The sequence below is a fragment of the Chlamydomonas reinhardtii genome, chromosome 1 (assembly GCF_000002595.2).
Source record: "Chlamydomonas reinhardtii strain CC-503 cw92 mt+ chromosome 1, whole genome shotgun sequence".
In the NCBI taxonomy this organism is placed as follows: Eukaryota; Viridiplantae; Chlorophyta; class Chlorophyceae; order Chlamydomonadales; family Chlamydomonadaceae; genus Chlamydomonas; species Chlamydomonas reinhardtii.
In genome coordinates this window covers 3095252-3115729 of record NC_057004.1, presented here as the reverse complement: position 1 = coordinate 3115729, position 20478 = coordinate 3095252, and the positions used below count along the sequence as shown (strand labels likewise).

At 67.9% G+C, this 20478-nt stretch overlaps 2 protein-coding genes across 2 annotated transcripts; one reads left to right on the top strand and one right to left on the bottom strand.

Moving 5' to 3' along the window:
• The first annotated feature begins 264 nt into the window (after window positions 1-264).
• Window positions 265-17200, top strand: CHLRE_01g019300v5 (uncharacterized protein). The gene is made up of 16 exons (XM_043058444.1): window positions 265-550; window positions 701-785; window positions 882-1427; window positions 1740-1845; window positions 2055-2359; window positions 2537-2931; window positions 3091-3354; window positions 3559-3986; window positions 4126-4253; window positions 4466-4579; window positions 4740-7102; window positions 7302-7422; window positions 7555-10421; window positions 10546-10717; window positions 10901-11217; window positions 11458-17200. Exons 1-16 carry the CDS (start codon window positions 405-407, stop codon window positions 15599-15601), a joined length of 12501 nt encoding a protein of 4166 aa, XP_042928358.1. The 5' UTR covers window positions 265-404; the 3' UTR covers window positions 15602-17200.
• Window positions 17201-17205: 5 nt separating this feature from the next.
• On the bottom strand, window positions 17206-20424 carry CHLRE_01g019250v5 (uncharacterized protein). The gene is made up of 7 exons (XM_001689445.2): window positions 20264-20424; window positions 20078-20175; window positions 19523-19684; window positions 19259-19308; window positions 18815-18917; window positions 18031-18512; window positions 17206-17779 (listed from the first exon to the last, which is right to left on the bottom strand). Exons 1-7 carry the CDS (start codon window positions 20367-20369, stop codon window positions 17626-17628), a joined length of 1155 nt encoding a protein of 384 aa, XP_001689497.1. The 5' UTR covers window positions 20370-20424; the 3' UTR covers window positions 17206-17625.
• Window positions 20425-20478: the final 54 nt, after the last annotated feature.

The following is a 20478-nucleotide window of genomic DNA, read 5'->3' as shown; positions in this document are numbered from 1 at the left end:
GGCATCGTGATTGCTAGGCACCCAGTTTGGCTATGTGCCTGTGGAAACCGACCCCGGCTATGTCCGGGCGATGAGGTTGTTCGGCCTCAGACTGTGGAGGGGCTCAGCCCCTTTTCCCGTGACCGGGGAACACTTGTTTACCCCCCGCCCCCCCGTGCCCTGCCGAAACTCCCATTATCGGCACGGATCGAGTCGCATCATGGGGACACTGTCAGCAGACCTCCTGCCGAGACGAATAGTCAGCTTCAAGCGATCCATAGATGAGGTATACATAACTTACAGCTAGCCAAGCAACTGTTTGACGACGCGAAGTCTGCTTTTACCTCACCGCAGCTTATGACACACGGCGTGCCGAGTTGAGATGGGGCTTGGTCCCAGTTTAATGTTTGGATTATGTACACTAAATGGGTAGAGTAAGGCTGGGCGCAGGAGCGCTGCTTGTCACACTGCTGACAGCGTTCTTCCTGCGCGCCACTCCGGTTGCTGGAGCTGGACCAAGCGAAGATGAGACTATATCTCAGTGCCTGACGGCATTTTCGGGCTTGACAGGGTAAGCACCATTTGCGTCCGCACGTGTCTTGTTCTGTTGCTTTCAGCAGCAGACATAATAGCTGCTATCCAGCTTGTTAATCATTTAAATCCTTATCGTGCTGACGACATAACACTATCATGACCCATCCGTCCTGCTTCCTGCCCGCAGGTGTGCCCCAGCGCTGACGCCTGAAAGCTATCGGCATCTTCTGTATGCTGCTGTCGCCAAATGCGCTGGCAGGGACACCCTGCAGGTCAGTTGGTCTTGAGGCTTGAGTATATCGACTGCTCCCCAGTCGCGCCGCGTTCCGGTCGGTCCGAGTTGACTCGTCGGGTCGCCCGTGTTGCAGGTTTTGCGTGTCTGCACTCCAGACTCGTTGCAGCCAGCAGTGGACACAGAGCTGGTGTCGCTGCTGGCGCTGCCAGCGGACGGGGCGACCGACTCCGCCACGAGTAGCAGCCGGAACGCCTCTCTCACGTCGGCGCCTGTTGGGCTGGTCGTGGCTGCATGCCCCACCAACTGGTCTCTAGCCGAGGCGGCAGCAGCACCAGAAGTGGCCTTTGGGCGCGTTGCAGCCGTGCCGCCAGCAGCCTTGGCAGCAGCAGCAGCAGCACTGTCACCAGCACATCGGCGACGAGGTCTTCAGTCGCAGTCGCAGCTGCGGCCAGGACTCATCATCCAACCGGTCGCGAATTTTGAAGCCATGCCGGCGGGCTCGTTGATGGAACTGGATGCGCTGCTGTCACTGGACGTGGCGTTTGGTTGGGTGGATGTGTTGATGCCGTTGCGGCACAAGCTCAGCGCCAGCCACAACGTAGCGCCGGTGGTGCCATTGGACGGCACAGCGCTGATGCTGGTTGCGCGCCAGGACGTGCTGGCGGCGATGGGCGAGCAGGTGAGGCGGTGCGGTGGTGGGGCACTGTCGGCAACTGACGGTAGACAGGCCTTGGCGTGACGGATAGGTGCTGTGCGTCGGTGCGTGTGCGTGGGCCGGGCGACAGCATGGCCAGCAAGGTGCGCTGGTGTGCGCTGGGTGAGAAAGGGCGGCTGCTGCGCAGCAGCGCCCGCACATGCCACGCGCAGGCGGCGTGCTTGGGCTGGGCGACTGGGTGTCTCCCTTGTTGTATTCGGATACTCGGGATTTATTGTGGGGTCTGTATGCTTGATGTTGCGTGATCCTTCCTTTCATGTCCACGCCCGTTTGCAGGCCCCGCCAGCCACCTGGAGTGACCTGGCCTTGTTAACGGAGCGCTATGCTGCGCGGAGGCCGCCCGGGGCGCCGCAGTCAGCGCTGTGCTCCACACCGGGGCCACGTGAGCGAGGGGCTGGGGGCTGGGGGGCGCGGCTGTCGCCGGGCTTACAGTGCGCGCAGGGTCAGGATCACGGCGGCATGGAGATGTGGGTCCCTGCCTGCCGGGTGGCGTGCAGGCGGCGTGCTGCGCAACCGCGATGCGGGTCATGTTATTGTTTGTGCGTACACTTCGCAAGACGTGTATCTCTGGTCATGGATCGTGTGCTGCAGGGTGTGACGGCTCCGAGCTGTTCACGGCCATCTGGCACAGCATTGCGCAGACGCGCGGCGTCAGGCAGGGCGTGTATTTTGACGCGGGCACGATGAGGCCCATGGCGGACAGCGCGGCCTTCGCAGCCACGGCGGCGTTGTTCGCCCGGCTGACGCGTTTGTCCGTGCCTCCGCCGGAGCAGCAGCAGCCGCGAGGAGGGCTCAGCAGTGCGGACGGTGCCGGGGCCGGCGGCTGCGGCTACGCGCACGCGGGGCTACGGGCGGGGCTGTGCGCCATGGCCGTGGGCAGCCTGGAGCTGATCAAGGTGGGGACCGAGGAGGCGGACTGGCGGAGTCGGCCGTGAACGGGAAGGGCGTTGACGTGTGGACATCCGCATGTGGCATGGGCGGGCTCTGCGCTGCAATCCGCGCCATATGGTTGGTTACAGGCTAACCCCAGTAGCCCTGATCCTTACTTACCCTTGCCCCTGCTGCGCGCGCAGGACGTGGCACGCGGCGGTGGCAGCTCGAGCGTGGGCGGCGCCTCCAACGCGTCCGCCCCTGCCTTCATCGTGGTGCCGCTGCCGGGTTCTGCCTACGTGCAGGACCCAACCGACCCGTCGCGCCTGGCGCCCTGCACTCCAGAGCTGTGCCCCTACGGCGAGGCGGGAGCCGCCCGGCTGGGCTCGCAGCAGGCGCTTGCCGTTGACACGGCCGCCCTGTCGGCAGCTGCAGCTGCGGCATCTGGGTCAGGAAAGCAAGGGGCTGCGGAGCTTGGGGCGGGAGCTGCGGCTGCCCTAGCAGCGGTTGAGATGCCGGCGGCGGCGCCAGCGGTGTGCCTCATCAATCGGGCGCCGTACGTGCCGAGCTCGCTGTTGGCTGCTGGCGTCAGCGGCAGGTGCGCAGGGGCGGGACCGGGGTACTTTTGCCCGGCCATTCGTGGCACTGTTTTGGGCGAGTTACCACACCAGCGGGGAGCACCACGCACGCGCATTCACTGCACTCGTGCCATCCTGTGGGGAAACAAACACAAGACATACTTGTGTGTGCCTCGCAGGATACCCACCTCGGAGCAAACGCTGGCCTGGGACGCGCTGACCTACCTAGCCGGCACGCACGGCTCGCTACGGCTAATGCTGGCGCCGGGCTCGGGCGTGGGGCCCTTTCGGAACAGCCACTTCGGCAGCGCTGCCCGGGCGGCCTGGGCGGCAGCGGGCTATGAGCCGGTACTTGCGAGTGCCGGGCTGGACGCAGCACAGGCAGCGCTGATGCACGCAAACCTGGCGTGGGGGCTCAACATGATGGGTGGCGAGTTCTACCGGTGAGCTTGGGAATGTCACAATTGCTTTGGCATCATGGACATTGGCAGAGGGCTTCAATATGCAAGGCTTTCTGCGCGAGGATACTGATGCCGCGGGGACCGTGGGTTGCCAAGCCCCCACACAGAAACAGGGTCATGCTTGGCCACACGGTATGTCGCTCCACCCACACCCACGTGACCCACACCTACACCCGTGCCCGACAGCTCCGCGCTGTCATCATTCTTGGCAAACGCCTCGATGGCGACGTCCGCCTTCCCCGCCGCCGCCAACACCACTGCGGCGGTGCTGCTGGCGGAGGCGCGCGCGCTACAGCACCGGCTGGAGGAGCACTACAGCCCCGCCGCAGCCTACGCCAGCTACTACTCCGCCTTCCTCACCCTCAGCGACGTCGTTGCGCCCGCGCCGCCTGCATCCGACGGCGCGCGCAGCAGCGGCGGTGGCTCTTCCAGCCGTGCGGTCGCGCTTGCGGTTGCGCTGGTGGTAGCGGCGCTGGGTTTGCTGGCAGGCGGTGTGTTCCTGGCCAAGCGCTACGGGTGCGGGTTCGGCACGGGGCCTTGCAGGCGCAGGCAGCGGCTGTCGTGGCGCAGCGACGCACCGGGCGCATCGCCGCGCACCACGCTCCTCATCACAGGTACGAACCTACATGAGATGTGCGCCTGCGGTGGTTTGGGGCGTGGACGGGAGCGTGGACGGGAGTCCCTGACAGGGCCACACCAGCGACGCCATACCTGGCCCCTGCATAATACCAGTACGGTACCTGCCTGCCGCAGATATTGAGGGCAGCACGCAACTGTGGGAGGAGCTGCCTGAGCTATTAATGAATGAGGCCCTGCGCATCCACCACACCACGCTGCGGCGCGTGCTTGTCCGCCACCGCGGTTACGAGAGCGCGACCGAGGTGCGTTTGACGATGCGGCGTTAGCGAGCCTTGGTCTGCGGACACGCATCCTATTGTAAGGTCTGTCAGCTACCGGTGTCCGGTGTCAGAATGTAGGCTGTGCTGGCCCAGACCGACACGCCTCTGATGTGACTGCTTTCCTCTGCTCATACGCCTGCTGCTTCTGCTCCCGCTCCTGCTGCTGCTTCTGTGTGTTTATGTTGACACCGCAGGGCGACAGCTTCGTATTGGCGTTCTTCGACCCGCACTCGGCGCTGGCATTCGCGCTGGAGGCGCAGCAGGAGCTACTAGAGCAGGACTGGCCCGCAGAGCTGCTGGCCAAGCAGGTGGGGCGAGGGCCGGGGCGGGCGCCAAGCAGTCGGGTGCATGTAACGCCGCGGGGCGCGCGCCGCACTACGTCCCCTTTCGTGCACCACATGCTGGCAGGAGATCTCGCGTTCTCCGCCGACTCGTGTCTTTACCCCGCTCTCACCACATCACATGCAGGGGTGCGCGCCAATGTACACCACGGTGCCCGCCGGCTTCCCGCTGCGGCGGCACCAGAACACCGTCCTCAGTCGCATGACTTACTCCATGCGGCCGTACACGGGCGGCGGTGGCAGCGCCGCCGCCACGCCGCTGCCCGGCGGCAACGCCTGCAGCACGCCCAACACGCCGCAGATGGCGGGGCAGAGCGTGCTGGCGCGTCTCGCTAGCCTGGGCCGCGACCGCAGCCTCCTGGACCGCAGCGTGGGCAACGCCGGCGACGTGCCGCCCCCACTTCGCCCCGCCGCGTCGATGGCGCAGTCGCCGACGCTGGGCAGACGGCTGCGCAACATGAGCACCGGCGGGCGCCAACGTGCGAGCATTGACTTCGGTGTGCTGCAGGCCTTCACCAGCAAGCGCGGTTTCGACGTGGGTGCGCCGGTGGCAGCGGCGGCGGGCGCTGCTAGCGCTGCTGCAACGGGAAGCAAGAGCAGCCCTAACAACGTCTTAGCGGCAGCGCTTGTGGCGGACGACGGCGCGCCGCCAGTTGATATCTTTGCCATGACGGCGTCGCCAGTGGTGCCGCCTTCGCCGTCGGCGATCGCTGCGGCGGCGCTGGCGCTAGTGCAGTCGCCCCACGGGTCGCCGCGCCACAGTCCGCGCCAGGACCCGGCTGGGCTGCGTCGGGACTACAGCCTCGACACCAGCTCGCAGCAGCACATGTCAGCGCAGCAGCACACAACCCAGGCTAGCGGGTCAGATCTGATGCGTGGGCATGCGGAGATGTTCACTGACGGCGGCGGCGGTTTCGACACCCAGGCGCTAACGCAGACTCAAGACGCCATGGAGGATGGCCGCGCGCTGACGTGGCGCTCCTCGGTAAACAACCTCTCGACGGCGGCGTCAGCCTCGGCCGGCATCATCACAGGCCTGCTGGCGACGGCGGAGGCAGACGCTGGGGCTGTGGTGGACGCTGGCCTCAAGGCTGCCGCCAGCGCAGCACTGAGCGGCGGTAGGGATGCAGGCGCAGCAGACGCCACAGCAACGGAAGGCGCACACGCCGACTCCAGACTGCAAAGCGCCGGCGGCTCCATGCCGCTTTCCAAGCTGAGGCTCGAGCCGGCGCTGCGGCGTCAGGCGTCTACCGAGACACCACAGTCACGGCACTCCACCTCTGCTGCCGCCACCCCGCGCCGCCCCGGTGCGCTGGCGCTGCAGCTGGCCCAGCTTGCTCAGGCGTCGGCATCTCTGCTCTTGTCTAGCTCGACACGGCAGCAGCAGCAGCAGCAGCAGCAGCAGCAGCAGCAGCAGCGGCATGCCTATCCTCAAACTTCACGCTCCTCCCACCCGCAGCTGCAGTCTCAGTCCGAGCACCAGCGATCGCAGCTCCAGCAGGTGTCAGCGGTCAGCCAGGATTCGCATGCCGAGCGGACAAGTGCCGGCAGCCGCCGGTTGCAATTGCCGCTGCAGTCCCAGCTGCTGCAGCCACCGCCTGCAGCTGTTGCATTTGAGTTCACGGACCAGCCGCCGCTGCCTCCACTACACATGCCCGGGCGCCCTGCTGCCTCGGGGCACGCGCCTCCCGACGACAAGGCTACGCTGAAGACCGCCTCCACCGCCGGAGGCTGCGGCGCGGACACGGCTACAGCCGGCAGCAGCCCGGCTGACAAAATGGGGCTGTGGCTGCGGCTGTCGCCGTCCCGCCCCAGCGCTGAGCGCCCCACCGGCCCCGCCTCCACCACCGCTTACACCGCCCACACAGGCAGCACTGCCTCAGCCTGGGCCGTCATCCACAGCGGCGAGGCACAGCACTTCCTTGCAGAGCCATCCGCTGTCAGCCCCGGGCTCGGCCACGTGCTCAACCACGGCGAAGCCACCGCCGGCGGCGGCGCCACCACCACCGGGGCTGAGTTCACGGCTGCCGCCGCCGCCGAGGCGGCGGAGCTACAAGCCGGCGGCACGCCCGCGTTCCCCAGCCGTAATGGCACTGCCAACGGCATGCTCACACCGGCGGCGGCGGGTTACGGCGGAGCTACTCCTGGTGGCGGCGGCGGCCTGCTGAGCGCCGCGGCGCTGGCGGCGAATGAGCCGCTGTTGAAGCTGTGGGCCTCTCGCGGTGGCGGCAGTCGTGCCGGCCGGCGGAGCCGCGGCGGCATGATTACGCCGTCGCACGGCGTGAGCCCCGGCCCGGCGCACAGCGCCTTTACAAGCGCTGACAGGTACCGCACGGGCCCGGGCATGCTGCAGGCGTCTGCGGCGGCGGCGGCGGCGCCTTGGGAGGTGTGCACGCTAGAGTCGGCGCTCCAGGCGGCGATGCGGGCGTTCGACGAGGGCACGATCGGTGACCGCAAGCGGCGACTGCTGTGGCGCGGTCTGCGCGTCAGGTGCGCGAGGGGGCTGGGACGCATTCGAGGGCTGGCGCTCTACTCGCTGCTGTGCCCTCTAATCGCTGTTGTGCCCTCTGTTAGCGCTTATGCTGGCTTCGGGTCGGCGCACGCTGTGCCCGCCCGTTGTCCGAATGATCCTTTTCATCACCGATACCTGCTGACTCACTACCGTGAGACTGCCCCTGGGACCCCACAGAATGGGCCTGCACAGCGGCGTGGCCAGTGAGGCGGAGGTGACGCACAACCGCGCCAGCGCACGCACCGTGTATAGCGGCGAGGGCGCGGCTGTGGTGCGGGCCGTGGCGGACAGCGCCCAGGTGCGTGCGTGCTGCTAGTGCCTTGGCGGCACCATGCCCCACACGTTCTGCGCGGGCCTTCACACCACGGCCTGCCTGCATGCCCCCACCCAAACACGTCGCGTCTGCCTTTCCCCGCTAACGACTGCACAGGGCGGCATGGTGCTCCTGTCGGAAGCAGCAGTGGACGCCATTGACGCCGGCGGCGGCCTGCATGGCACAGCCGCTAACGACGCGCTGTTGGTGTCGCTGGGCCGCTACCGCATCCGCCACCGTGACCGTGCCATCTCGCTCTTCCTCGCCGCATCGCCCGATCTTGCGCCGCGGGCTGCGCTGCTACCGCCGCCGCGCAACGTTACGCCTCTGGGTCTGACACTGCACCACGCACCCGTCGGCCGCGCGGCGCTGGCGGGGCTGTCACTGCCCGACGTCGCCGCCCTAACGGAGTGGGACGCCGCCGCCACGGCGGCGGCGCTGGGTGTGGTGGAGCGCGTGTTGGCGGAGCAGCTGGCGGCACACCGCGGCTACCTGGTGCGGCGTGACCGTGACACGGGGGCGCTGCTGGCGGCGTTCGCCTTCCCGCTTGACGCCGTGCGCTGGGCGCTGCACTGCCGTGAGGCGCTGGCGGCGCCAGAGCTGGAGTGGCCGGCGGGCCTACTGGAGCACGAGGCGTGCCGCGAGGGCGTGCTGGTCAACGGCGGCGTGAACTCGGTGGGGCCAGTTGCGGCAGCAGCTGCGGCAGCTGCAGTGGGGGCCACCAGTAATGGCGGTGGCGGCGGTGCAACGCTTAGCGGAAGTTTGTTTGCAGCGCTGGGGACGCTGGGTTACAGCGCGCGCCACACCAATGGAGGCGGCGTCGCCGGGTCTCATGGCGGCGATGCACCGAGCGGAGGCGGCCCGCGTTCCGCTGCGACGGGCGGTCTCGCCCACAGCGGCAGCTACGGGCTGCTGCCTTCGCCGCTGATGTCGGTGGCGGGCCGCAGCGGTGCCGCGCGGCCGTCAACGGAGCTGGCACGCGCACTGACCGCCGCCTGCGACAGCCAGTCGCCCTGGGCTGCGCCTCTTGCGGCGCCGGTGGTGCCCTCAGGCTCGCGCAGTGTCGGCGTCGGCATCAGCGGGGGCGGGGCGGGCGGCAGCGGCTGTGGCTACGGAGCCCATCCCGTTGCTGCCGGCGGCAGCGGTACCGGCGCCGGCTTCGCAACGACAAGCCTTGCGACCGGCGATAGCCTCATCGTGCCGCTGCCCATTGACACGCCGCGCACGCCCGCGTCTGTGGGCGCCGGTGGCGCCGCGTTCGGTGGCGGCGGCCACAGCGGCTGCGTCGGGAGCACCAGCGCCACTGGCATGTTGGGCACCGCCTTCTCGTCCCGACATTCGCAGCGCCCGTCCTCGGCTCGCCCCAGCACCTCCGCCGAGCTCGACTCAGGGCAGGCGGCCCTGGCGGCGGCGGCCGCCGCAGCCATGCTCACCGGGGCCACCTCCGCTGGCAGCACTATGCATGGGCCGCTGGGGGGGCAGGCCTCATCGGGCGGGGACACGGCGCTGCCCTGGGTATCCGCAGCCGGGACGGGGGCCAATGGCGCAGCAGCTGCAACCGGCGCCGCGGGTGGCGCCGCGGTGCTCCGGCCGCCATGGGCCCTGCGCACCAGCGGCGCCAGCAGCGGCGGCCGGCCCAGTATGGCCGCCAACAGCCGCACCTGGGGCAGCACGAGCAGGCCGGCGGCTGCGCCTTGCGGTTGCGGTGGCAGCGGCGACGAAGGCAACGGCAGTGGGCCCGTCAACGCGCTGCACGGCGGCCAGTTTGGCAACAGCCGCCTGTCGCTGCAGGTCGTTTCTACAGGCGACGCGCGCGCTGGCCAGGGCGGCGGCAGCGCTGGAGGCAGCACCGCGCGTGCGGCTGGCGCTAGCAACTATGTCAGCAGCCCTTGCGGCGGGCCAGGCAATGGGAGCTCGCCAGGCACCACTGACGCCGCCGCGGTCGCCGCGACGACCGCGATCGCGACCACCAGTGCGGCCGAGGAGGGCGGCGCCACGCCAGGGACCTCGCCGCCCGATGGCAGCGGTCGCACGCTGCGCGCAGCGCGGCTGTCGCTGCGCTCCGCATTCGGCGACAAGGTGGCAGCTCTGTCGTCACGCTGGCGCGCAACTGCCAACAGCTACTTCGAGGTGGTGGGGACGGGGATGGGGTCAGCCGTACGCTCCAGCATGGCGGCCAGCGGCGGTGGTGCCGGCACCTCCGGTTGCGTGCTGCCTGACGCCGCCGGCTCCGCTCGGATGGCGGACCAGCAGACCACGCTCACCGATTCGGCCGCCGCAAACGCGCTCTTTGGCATCAACGCCAGCGAGGCTGGCGGCGGCATCGGCTTCGTCGGCGGCGCGGGGTCGTCAGCTCTAGGGCGGCAGGCCGGCAGCAGCGCAGGCTACCACATGTGCACGTTGTCGGTGATGCTGCCGCTTCCGCCACCGCCGCCCACCGCCACCGCGCTGCCATCGTCGACCGGCACCACGCCCACGACCGCCATACCTGGCGTGGGCGGCGGCGCAGGCCACGGCACCGGCGGGCCCGGCACCGGCACTGCTACGGCAACCGGCGGCTACAGCAGAGTGTTCGCCCCGGGCGCTACGGCCGGCGCGGGCGTCAGTCCCCGTGAGGCGACAATGCCGGGCAGCGCCGGCGGCGCGCTCAGCAGCAGCGCGGCTGCCGCGGCCGCCGGCGGCGGCGGCGGCGACGGCCGCACGCCCAAGGGCCTCACGGTGAAGACCACCGGCCCGGCGCAGTGGCAGTCGGCGGAGGCCGACGGCGACGGCGGCGACATGTTCTTTGAGCACCTGGGCGGCATGGACGGGCTGGGGCCATTCGGCCGCGCCGGCGGCGCCTCCACCTCGGGCGCATTCGCCATGTTCGGCGGCGGCAATGGCGGCGGCGGCGGCGGCGGCGGCCCCGCCCCGGGTCCGTCGCCGCCGCTGCTTGGCGACTACGGCACAGGGCTGAATGAGACGGTGGTGCTGCGCGGGCCCAGGTGAGCGGCCGTGACGGCTCACCGTGTAGACCAGCCAGCTCTCTTTCGTACCTGCCTTGCTTACGCTGTTGTGACCAGCCTCGGCGGCCCTCCTAACCTTATGCCTGCCGCGTGGCCTCTGCAGGATCCGTGTGGGCATCGACTGCGGCCCTGTGGACTGGTCCGTGTCGCCCGCCAGCCACACGCTGGCCTACACCGGCGCGCCCGCCACCACGGCGGAGAAGCTGGCGGCGGCGGCCGTGCCGGGGCAGGTGCTCGCCACGTACGACGTCATGTGCGAGCTACACCGCATGCAGGTGGGGCGCTGGGTCGTGTGGGAGGGCAGGGGGCTTGTTTGGGCGGGGGGTTGTTTTGATGGATGTGGGTGGGGGGATCGGGGTGGGTAGCGTGCGCGGCGGAAGGGGTGCAGGGGAGAGGCCTAATCGCAAAGCCTGATGCAGTCACGGCATGGATGATGCTGATGGTTGGTGTGCAAACAGGCCACACTGGTGGCGCAGCGGACGGAGTTCGGCATGGACACGGCGGGCTTCGGTGGGGGTCTGGGCGGCGGCGGCGGCGGCCTGGGCCTCGGGGCCTTCGAGAGCCTGGCAGAGGACGGAGCCATGGACTCGCCGGGGACGGCAAGCCCGGGCACCGCAGCCATTGCCGCCGGCACGTCAGGCGCAGGCGGGGCCTTCGGCTACCGCGGTGGCGGCGGCAGCACCAGCCTCCGCGGCCCCGCGGTGGTGGGCGTGATGCTGCAGCCGGCCGCCGGCCGCGCCGCCAGACACCGCCGCCACCTTGTGTTTTCGTGCAGGTGAGGGGCGTGTTTTCTGCTGGTGCTCGCACGCGGGTTCCTGCTCGTATGTGTGCGGGCTGGTGGGCTCCGCTACGTTCACCCAAGCACACGGACCCGAGGTGCCCAGGCTGGCACTGGAAACGCATGCTTGAGGCGGTGCTGCAGGCCCGCGCAGCCGTGCAGGGCGCGCCGTGTCGTTTGTGTGCAGCGTTTCATGCGCCGACACCCGCCACCTCCCGTACCCGCCACCCTCCACAGGTTCACATACGACTGGACGGAGGCGCTGCACGAGCACGACGCGCTGCTGTCACGACAGCCGACCGGCCTGCTCAGCGCTGGCGGTGCTGGCGCTGGTGCTGGCGGCGGTGGCATCGGCGTGAGCGGCGCATACGCCTCTGCCGGCGCCGCCACCGGTGGCAGCCCACACCATACCGCTGCCCACAGTGCTGCCCTTGCTGCTGCCACTCCTGTGGGGACGCCGGGCCGCTTCTCACCCTTCTCCTCCCCTTGGAACTGGTCCACCGCGCGCCTGACGCGCAAGCGCGTCACCGGCGCCGCCCCCAGCGCCAGCGCTACGGCTGCCGCTGCCGCGGCGGCGGCGGCGGCGGACCGCGGCCGCTTAAGTCTGGACTCCCGAGGGAGCTTTGACGTGGGCGGCATGACCTACACCTTCGGCGGGCCTGCCTCCGGTGGCGGCGCCGCGCCCTCGACGCCGTTATCATCACTGCAGACGGCGCACGCGGCGGCAGCCAGGCTGCAACAGCAGCAGCAATGGCAGTCTTATGCTGCAAGCGCCAGGCAGGCTGGGCTGGGCGGTAGCGCCAGCTTTGCCTACGGCTCCAGTGCTCGCAGCCACGCGCCGGGCGCGGGTGGTGCGTACTACCCACCCGGCGCCCTAATGCCCAACACTTCAAACGCTGCGGCCGCTGCCGCTGCAGCGGCGGGCGGCCTGGCGGCACCTTCGGCATCACCTGCGCTGTCGCCTCGTGGCATGGCGACAGATGGGGCAGGCTTTGGGCTGCGGCGGGGTTCGCCGGCAACCGGGCGCGCACCCAACGGCATTGCGGCAGGCGGGGCTATGGGCACGGCGGCCGCACACGGCCGCCAGCTGCCAGGCCCTGCAGCTTGCAGCGGCGGGAGTGGTGTTGACGGGCAGTCCCGCCTGGCGTGGCAAACGCACCTGCCGCCGTCATCGTGGGCTGCTCTGCAGGCTGCGGCGCAGGCGCAGCGCCACCACCAGCAGCGCGGCGGCGGCGGCATTGCGCTGTCGGCGCCATGCAACATCGTGGCAACGGCGTACAACCCGACGCCGCTGCAGCTGCAGCCGCCAGCGCTGCAGCCGCAGCCGGTGCACAAGCAAAGCATCCACAGCTCCACCATTATGCTTCCGTCCGGAGGCCCGAGCTCCAATCAGACGTCGACACCGCTGCCGGCAGCCACTGCCAGTGCCCCCAGCGCTGACGCCGGCAACGGCGCCGCCCAATTCATTCCGTGTGCGTATGCGCCCACGGCGGCCTACTCGCAGCAGCTGGCGCGCAACGGCAGCGGCGCGCTGCCGGCGGCGTTGCATCAGCAGGAGTACCTGACGGCGCCGTCGCCATCAGCGGTGCTGACGGCACGCGTCAGCGCCTCGCCTCCAGGCAGCAGCAGCCCGCGTGGCGCGCTCTCGGCGGGCTCGGGCGCGACGTCGACGCCCCTGGCCATGCCGCCGCCGCTGTCGCGTACCGGCGGCAGCGGCGGCGTCGCGGCGGCGGGCACGCCCACGCTGCCTGTGCACCCGCGCTGGCTTGCGCCGAACCACTCGCTGCACAACATCAACCACCATCACGGCGGAGGTGGCGGCAGTGGCTCGCCGCCGAACCAGCAATATGGCAACTTCGCGCTGATGCGACTGGCCCGGACAAAGTCCGGAGACCCTGACACGCCTGCCGCCGCCGCGGCGGCCGCGGGCGCCAGCGGCAGCTTCGGACAGGGCTACTACGGTTTTGGCGGCGCTGCTGCAGGCGGCGGCAACGCGGGCGATTCGGCGTCGCTGCGACACAACCTGCAGCACGCCGGCACCTCGCACTCGCTGATGTCGGGCAGCATCAGCCTCAACGCCAACGCGTTCGCCAGCAGCCTCAGCTTCGGTGCAGTGGGGCTGGGTGGTGGTGGCGGCGGCGGCAGCATCGGGTACATGGCCGGCGGCGGCGCAGCCGGCGCACGTGAGCTGACGGAGCTTGGCGCGCTGGAAGAGGTGGACGAGGAGGAGGCAGGCACGGGCACGTTGTCTCAGATGACGTCCCCGCGCGTGGGCGCGCCACAGCAGCACCGGTCATCGCCGACCGGTCGGCCGTCGCTGTCCCCGCACCTGCAGCCGCCGGCGTCGCGGTTCAGCGCGCTGCAGGCCCGCTGGGGCGCCGAGCTCGAGGGCGCCAGCTCCACGCCCTCAACTCCCGCAGTGCCCCCAGGGTCCTCCCCGGCCTCGCATGGCGTCACCTCGCTGCACAGCGGGCCTGGGGCAGGCCAGGCGTCGCCCCTGGCTACGGCGGGTGCAGCGAGGCAGTCGCCGCGGCCGCCGTCGGGCGTGGCGCCTTCCGGCGCGAGCGAGTTCTCCTCCGGCGTTGTTGGCCTGCTGACACCAATGGCACAGGAGCCGCCAGCGGCAGGGGCACACGGCAGCCTGCCGCCGCTTCCGTTGCTGCTGCAGTCGCCCTCGCACGCCCGCTCCTCGACCTCGCGGTCATCGCTGGGCTCGGTAGTGGCGGTGCAGTCCCAGGCAGATCACCCAGGCCCTGATGCGGGTGCGGGCTCGGGCGCAGGCGCAGCCTCGGCCTCGGGCGCGGCCCCTGCGGTTGTTGACGACCGGCTTGGCGGCTTGATATGGAGCGCAGGCGCTGGTGCCACCGTCACCAGCGGCCCCGGCGGCAGGGGTGCGAACAGTGCAGGAGGGGATGTGGTGGCTGCTTCGTCTAGCAGGCCGAGCTCTGCTGTGGCGAGCCCAACCGCGGCCGCCGTGGCGGCGGCCGCTGCAGCCGCCGCCCTGGCGAGCGGGCTGGGTGCCCCCGGCGACTGGGGAAGCGACGAGAAGCTGCATCAGGCGCTATGGCAGCACCAGCAGCAGCAGGCGCGACGGAACATGCTGGCACACCAGCAGAGCGACAGCCCGAAGGGTGGCAGCCCCGGTGCACAGGGGGCTCCTGCGGTGGCGGCTGGCTGGGTTGCTGGTCAGAGGCGGGCAACCTCGTTGGAGTCTGCTACAGGGCAAGCAGCGGCGGCGGGCGAGTCACAGCGTGGGCACCTAGGCGTCACGCCCACGGCGTCCACACGCTCGGCATGGCTTGAGTTGGATGTGGGCGGCTCGATGCAAGGCCACGGCCAAGGCCTCACCCATGGCAGTGGTGGCGGCGGTGGTGGCAGCGGCTGGCATGCCGAAGTGGCGAATGCGGCCGCCCAGCAGTACGGCGGCCGCGGGGGCGCAGCAGGCAGCAACTTGAACTCTGCGCCGGCCAGGGCCGAGGAGCTCAACCCGGCCGTGCCCGCCTCCCGCATTGCTGCTGTGGCTGCAAGCAGCCTGTTTGCGCCGGCAATTGGCGCCGTCCAGGCAACACGTCAGGCTGCCACCAACGACGGCAACGTCATGGCGGCGTCAGCTGCTGCAGCGGCGGCGCCAGCCAACCAGCAGCCTGGTCCGACGGACCAGGGCGATGCCGGCCACTGGGTCGCGACTAGCGCCGGCAGTGCCGCTGGTGCGGGCTCTGGCGTCTTCCTCGCCGCCGCCAGCAGCGGGAGCAGCGCGGCCACCGTCGGGAGCGGATTCACGTCAGCTGCCGTGCACGCTGGCTCGACACGCCTCGGTGCAAATGCGCCGTGGCCCAAGCCCGGCGTGTCGGCAAGGCGACACCCTCGCGCCTCTGGCGACGGCGCCGCGTTGCCGCCGGTGGCTGAAGGGCCCCCCGGCCGGCCGAGGTCAGCTGCGCCGCTGCCTGCCGGCCTGGACGATGACTTGGAGCTGGGCGGCACCTTTGAGGTGATGCGCCGTCCGCCCATGATAGACGGCATTTACTCTTCGCCGCGTGCCTTCGGATCGGGAGCAAACCAGGCGCTACTAAGCAGTGGCGGCGGCGCCGGTGGCAGCCTGAGCTTGTTTGGGCACGAGGCCGGCGCCGACTCGGGCACAGGCCTTGGAAGCTTTGGCGCGTCAGGGCAAATGTGGCTGCTAGGGTCGGGCAAAGGCACTGGCGGCCGCAACGGGACGGGTGGCGGCGGCAGCGGCGGCAACGGCAACGGGAGCGCGGTGTGGGGTCTCGCTGGTGGAGGTGCCGCGGTGCCCGCGCCCTTGGGCGCGCATGAACTCCATCCGCACCACAGGCCAACGGGGCCGCCGCCGCCCTCTGAGCCCTTACTGCCATCCGCGCAGTGACTTGGCCCTGCTGTGTCGCCCGGGAACGCAGTGGCGTGTGTCGGCTCCGGCCTCGGCTCGGCCGGCAGCTCGGCTGCTGGCTTGGGCCGCACGAGAGCAAGCATCTGCGCAAGCTCTGTTGACAAGGGCTCAACGGCCGCATTCGCATCGCACGGGGGCAGCAGGCGGGGCATGGTGCCAGCAGTGGGCTCGCGTGGTGACGCCGGCAGCGGCGCGCGGATGAGCGGCGCCCAGGTGCCCGTGTGCGAGAGCGTGAGCCTTTGCTGGGGATGGGCCCTGGCGCGGACGGCTCCGAGCCCTCGGGCAGCATGCGCTTTGGCGGCGGGAGCAGCCTGGTCGTGGTCGGTGGCGCTGGCATGGCAGGAGGGAGTGGGTGGAGGCGGACGCGGCTCCAGCATGGCTATGGGCGGTGGTGGTGGCAGCTCCGACAGCAGCCCCCGCAGCGGCAGCAGTGCGGCGCGCGCGGTTGAGCAGCGCTTATTGGAGGCCTGTGGTATGGTGCCGCACCTTGCGGCTCGAGTGCCACCACATATGGCGAACCGCGGCACTCGGGGCCGGGATGGCGGTGAGCAGAGCTCCGGCTCACGGCGGGGGCTGCCGCGTAGGGAGGCGGCCGCTGTGAAGGCGGCGGGCGGAGCTGGCGGGGAGCGTGGGATGCAGCCGTCGCCGCACACGGCTTAAGGCCGGCGGATGGAGAACTACTGAACATGTGCAAGTGTGCACACGTAGGCCAGATGGAGTAGGGCAGGTGGGCGGCGTATAACTGCCTGCACTCGAAACTTTGTGTGGGAGGCGCATGGCGCAGCTGGCGGCGGCTGCAATAATCGAATCAGGTTGTGCTGGGCCAGCCTCTCTCCCAGATTGCTATGAGCAGTTGTAGGTTGTGAAATTTCCTAAAGTTGAGACGTTTGCTTTGCCATGCGGCCGTGGCTTGCAATAGACGCAGTACGCCAAAAAGTTTTCGGCTACCCAGACAGGGGCTGTTTGTTGGCTTGGGGCTGTTGGACTGCGAATTGTCACGACACACTACCTGACGCTCGACATGCGACGGCTTTCACACTGCCTTTTGGGCCCTTGTATGGCGCGTGGGGTGATCCTACTTTAACGAAGGATTTCAGGAATTTTGACGCGAAGAAACATGCAGACAAAGTGTACTGTGGCGTTGAGGGATGTTAAGACTGCCCACGTAGGCAAGCACATAGGAAACACCTGTATGTGGTCCAATCTGGCAGTAACTACGGTGGCACCATGTGGTAGCGGTGTGCAATCGCGATCAGCTTAGCTGATTACCGCATCCCATTCCAATTCAAAGCTTCCCATTTGTTTTTACGTAGCTATATGCTGATCTTCGTGGCGGATTTTAGGGGCTGCCGCGCAATGCATCAAGTGAATCATGCAGTACCATCTGACACTCCCACAATGCCACGACGCAACAAGTGTGTGCGGAGAGTATGCCGGTCTGTTGGTTGCCACTGCACGCAACGGCCGGCAGGATGTGTGCGATGGTAAGGCTGAGCGTCGGGAATACCGCTTGGTCCTTAGTTTCGTCTCCGTGGACAGTTGCTAGGACGGTAGTGCGACAACACGACACCGCAAAGCAAAGTAACTTGGAACATTTACAGCACTGGGTTGCGTCGTATTACAACGCGCCATGCTATGCACACGCGCCGTGCATCGTGCACCCCACATGCGGATTGAGCCAGTCCGGGTCATCAGTTAGCAAACATGGTATGTTCACCTCCGGTCCGCCAGATGAATCTATCCCGGCAGCACACGCCGGCTTAGAGCCGCAGCACACATACGCCGTGTACACGCAGCATCTCATAACACACAGTCACTTAATAGCATCTGGCTAGCACTTTGCGAGCCTCCCAAAATAACATAACAACCAACAGTCGACATGACGTTACTCCCACACACACAGACCATTCACAACCGGATACTCCTTGCCAGGACTGCCGTCACGCGACTATTGCCTAGCGCTACCACGACCTTCAAAACGACGCCAGCCCTGGCCTGGCCCTTTACTCGAAGCCCTCCTCGCCGTCAGCCTTGCGCAGCGACCCCAGCTCGATGGGCGCGCTGGTCTGCACGATGGTGCTGTGGCTGTACTTGGTTGCGTCCACGCCCTTCTCCTTCTCCGCATCCAGCTGCCCCTTGATCCACTCGTAGGTGCGCCTGCGGCACGGCACGCGAGTTGGGCCGAGGGCTTAGCCAATGCCAAGGCCGACATGGGGAAGGCAAGCACCTGGGCGCCTACCGCTATGCAAGCCAACACGCCGGCTATGCAGCACTCTTGTGCGCTTGCGGTCCCAGCTGTTCACGCAGCGCTCCCCGTCGGCCTCAACACGCCATCCCCAGCGCAGCCCCCGTTCCCAACCAACCGCAACCGCAACCCCTTCAAAAAGCACGCCCACGCCCACACCCACTTGAGGCCGTCCGCGAGCGTCACGGTGGGCTCCCAGCCCAGCTTCTCGAGGATGAGCTTGTTGTCGCTGTTGCGGCCGCGCACGCCCTCGGGGCCGGGGATGTGCTTGATGGGCAGCTTCTTGTCGTCGAAGGACATGGCCAGCTCCATCATGCCGTTCATGGACACCATCTCGGTGGAGCCCAGGTTCAGGGGGTCGCGGAAGTCCGACTTGGTGATGCGCAGAATGCCCTCCACGCAGTCGTCAATGAAGGTGAAGGAGCGCGTCTGCTTGCCGTCGCCCCACATCTCGATCTCCGAGGTGGAGGTGAGCACCTTGCGACAGAAGGCCGCGGGTGCCTTCTCGCGGCCGCCCTTCCAGGTGCCGTGCGGGCCGTAAATGTTGTGGAAGCGCGCGATGCGGCACTCAATGCCGAAGTCCTTGTTGTAGTGCTTGCACAGCTCCTCGGTGGCCAGCTTCTCCAGGCCGTACGCATCTTGGGGCTGCGGGCGAAGACGTTTGGGAGGTGTAAGAATCAGCAGTGACAGCGGCGTCGCGGTGCAGCAAGCAGCCGGCGACACGCAGACACACGGCCGAGAGGACATCCAGCCGACCGCACAAGCATATAGCCAACCCATATACCTGGCCTGTCGCCAGCGGGACATTGCGCGGTGACGCGGGTCCAGGGCGGGTGATGGGATGACCGTAAACCCGCCATGAGTGCCCCAAGACTCGTTTCCTTCGCACGCTCCCCTCCACAGCCCCCAGCGCCTCCGGCTTCCTCAGTTGCCCTCAGCTACTGTACCTGGGCGGGCCAGGCATCGTCCTCCTTGAGGCCGCCGCCCTCCACCTCCACATCCAGCTGCTTGTACTCGGGGTAGATGCAGGCGGACGAGGCGTAGAAGAAGCTATGTGCGCGGGCAGCAGGCAGGCAAACATTCAACCCCTGGTACTACGGTACACGTATAAGCGCCCAGTAATTCGAGTAAGTGGTTATGCCCAATGATGGAGAGGTGCCACAGTACGGGAACCGCTGAGCGCCAAGCTTTACTACACACACACACGCGCGCGCACACACACACACACACATGAGCGCGCACAACCACGAGCTAACCTGTTTCCGACGTCTAGGGTGTGTGTGTACCCGCGCACCACCACCCCTGGCAGCGAGCCGCCAGCCCTCGCACCCCCATCCCATTCTGGGCCGCTATGCCTGCGCATCCCCCTGCCCGCCTGCGTGCGCTCTCACCGCTTGATGCCGGTGACGCGCGCCGCCTCCATCATGTTGAAAGACACCATCTGCAACCGGGACCACCACCACCACATACTGTCAGCGGTGCGGGAGCAGCAGCGATACGCACCACGAGCACCGGGCCCGGCTTCACCCATCTGGCCGTTTTCGCGTCCCCACCATCGCCGCACTGCTTTCCAACAGACGGGACAACCTGGTAACCCGCCCAGCCCGTAACCAGGTAACCGGCCCAAAGCCCGCAACCCCGGCCCCGGCTCGCACCGTGTTGTTGTACATGATGACGGAGTGGTTGGACTGGATGAAGCCCATGCCGCCCATGTCGGCGGCCAGGTTGAACACGTGCTCACAGCCCTCGCACACCTTCTTGCAATTGTCGTACACGCGCAGGTCCACCAGGTGGAACTCGTGGCAGAACTCCTCCTCCTGCGAATGCGTGCCAAGCCAACCGCAACGCCCAGGTTAAGGTCGGCATTTGCACCACGGCTGCGTGGCACGGCCACGTGCCACAGCCCTACATGCCCTCGGTGCCCGCCCTCCCCGACCCGCCCCCAGAGCTATGCAGGCTGCACCCCTTCCCGATCCACCTGTATGACCACAAATTGTCCTCCCACTCCTGACAGAGCGCTAGTGGTACACGATGCACGTTTCCGGAAGCTCGGCTTGACTCGTCAAGCTGCCTCCGCAACACAGTGGAAACCCCGTGCGGTGCGGAATCCCAAAGTCTACACAATTGTCTATTACATGTGCGATTATGCTTCGTCTCACGCAAAGGCGATTTAGACCACCCCCACCAGATCATCAACAAACTTAGCTCACCGCGAAGTGCTCATTGCGCTTCCAGTCGCAAGCCACGATGTAGTGACCCTCAGACTTGAGACGCTTGGCCAGGTGGCTGGCAATGAAGCCGCCCGCGCCTGAACGAAATGGCAACTCGGTTAGTTTCAACTTTCAACGCCGACGGCCCTATGCTGCTTCGCAGTTCAAACTTTCATCAATAACCACCTGTAACGCAAATCCTGAGCTTGGCACTGGGCCAGTAGGGCTCAAACGGGTACTTGGCGAGTTTCGAGACGGAAGCATAGTCCTCGTGAACTGCGGCGGTGGCCATTTTGGCGACTTGGAGGAGTAGAGTTACGTGGGGGAAGGAGTGCAAGACACTATACGGAGGGCCAGGCTGACATACCCGGCTGTGTCGGCAGCCATGCAATTCCCCTCAT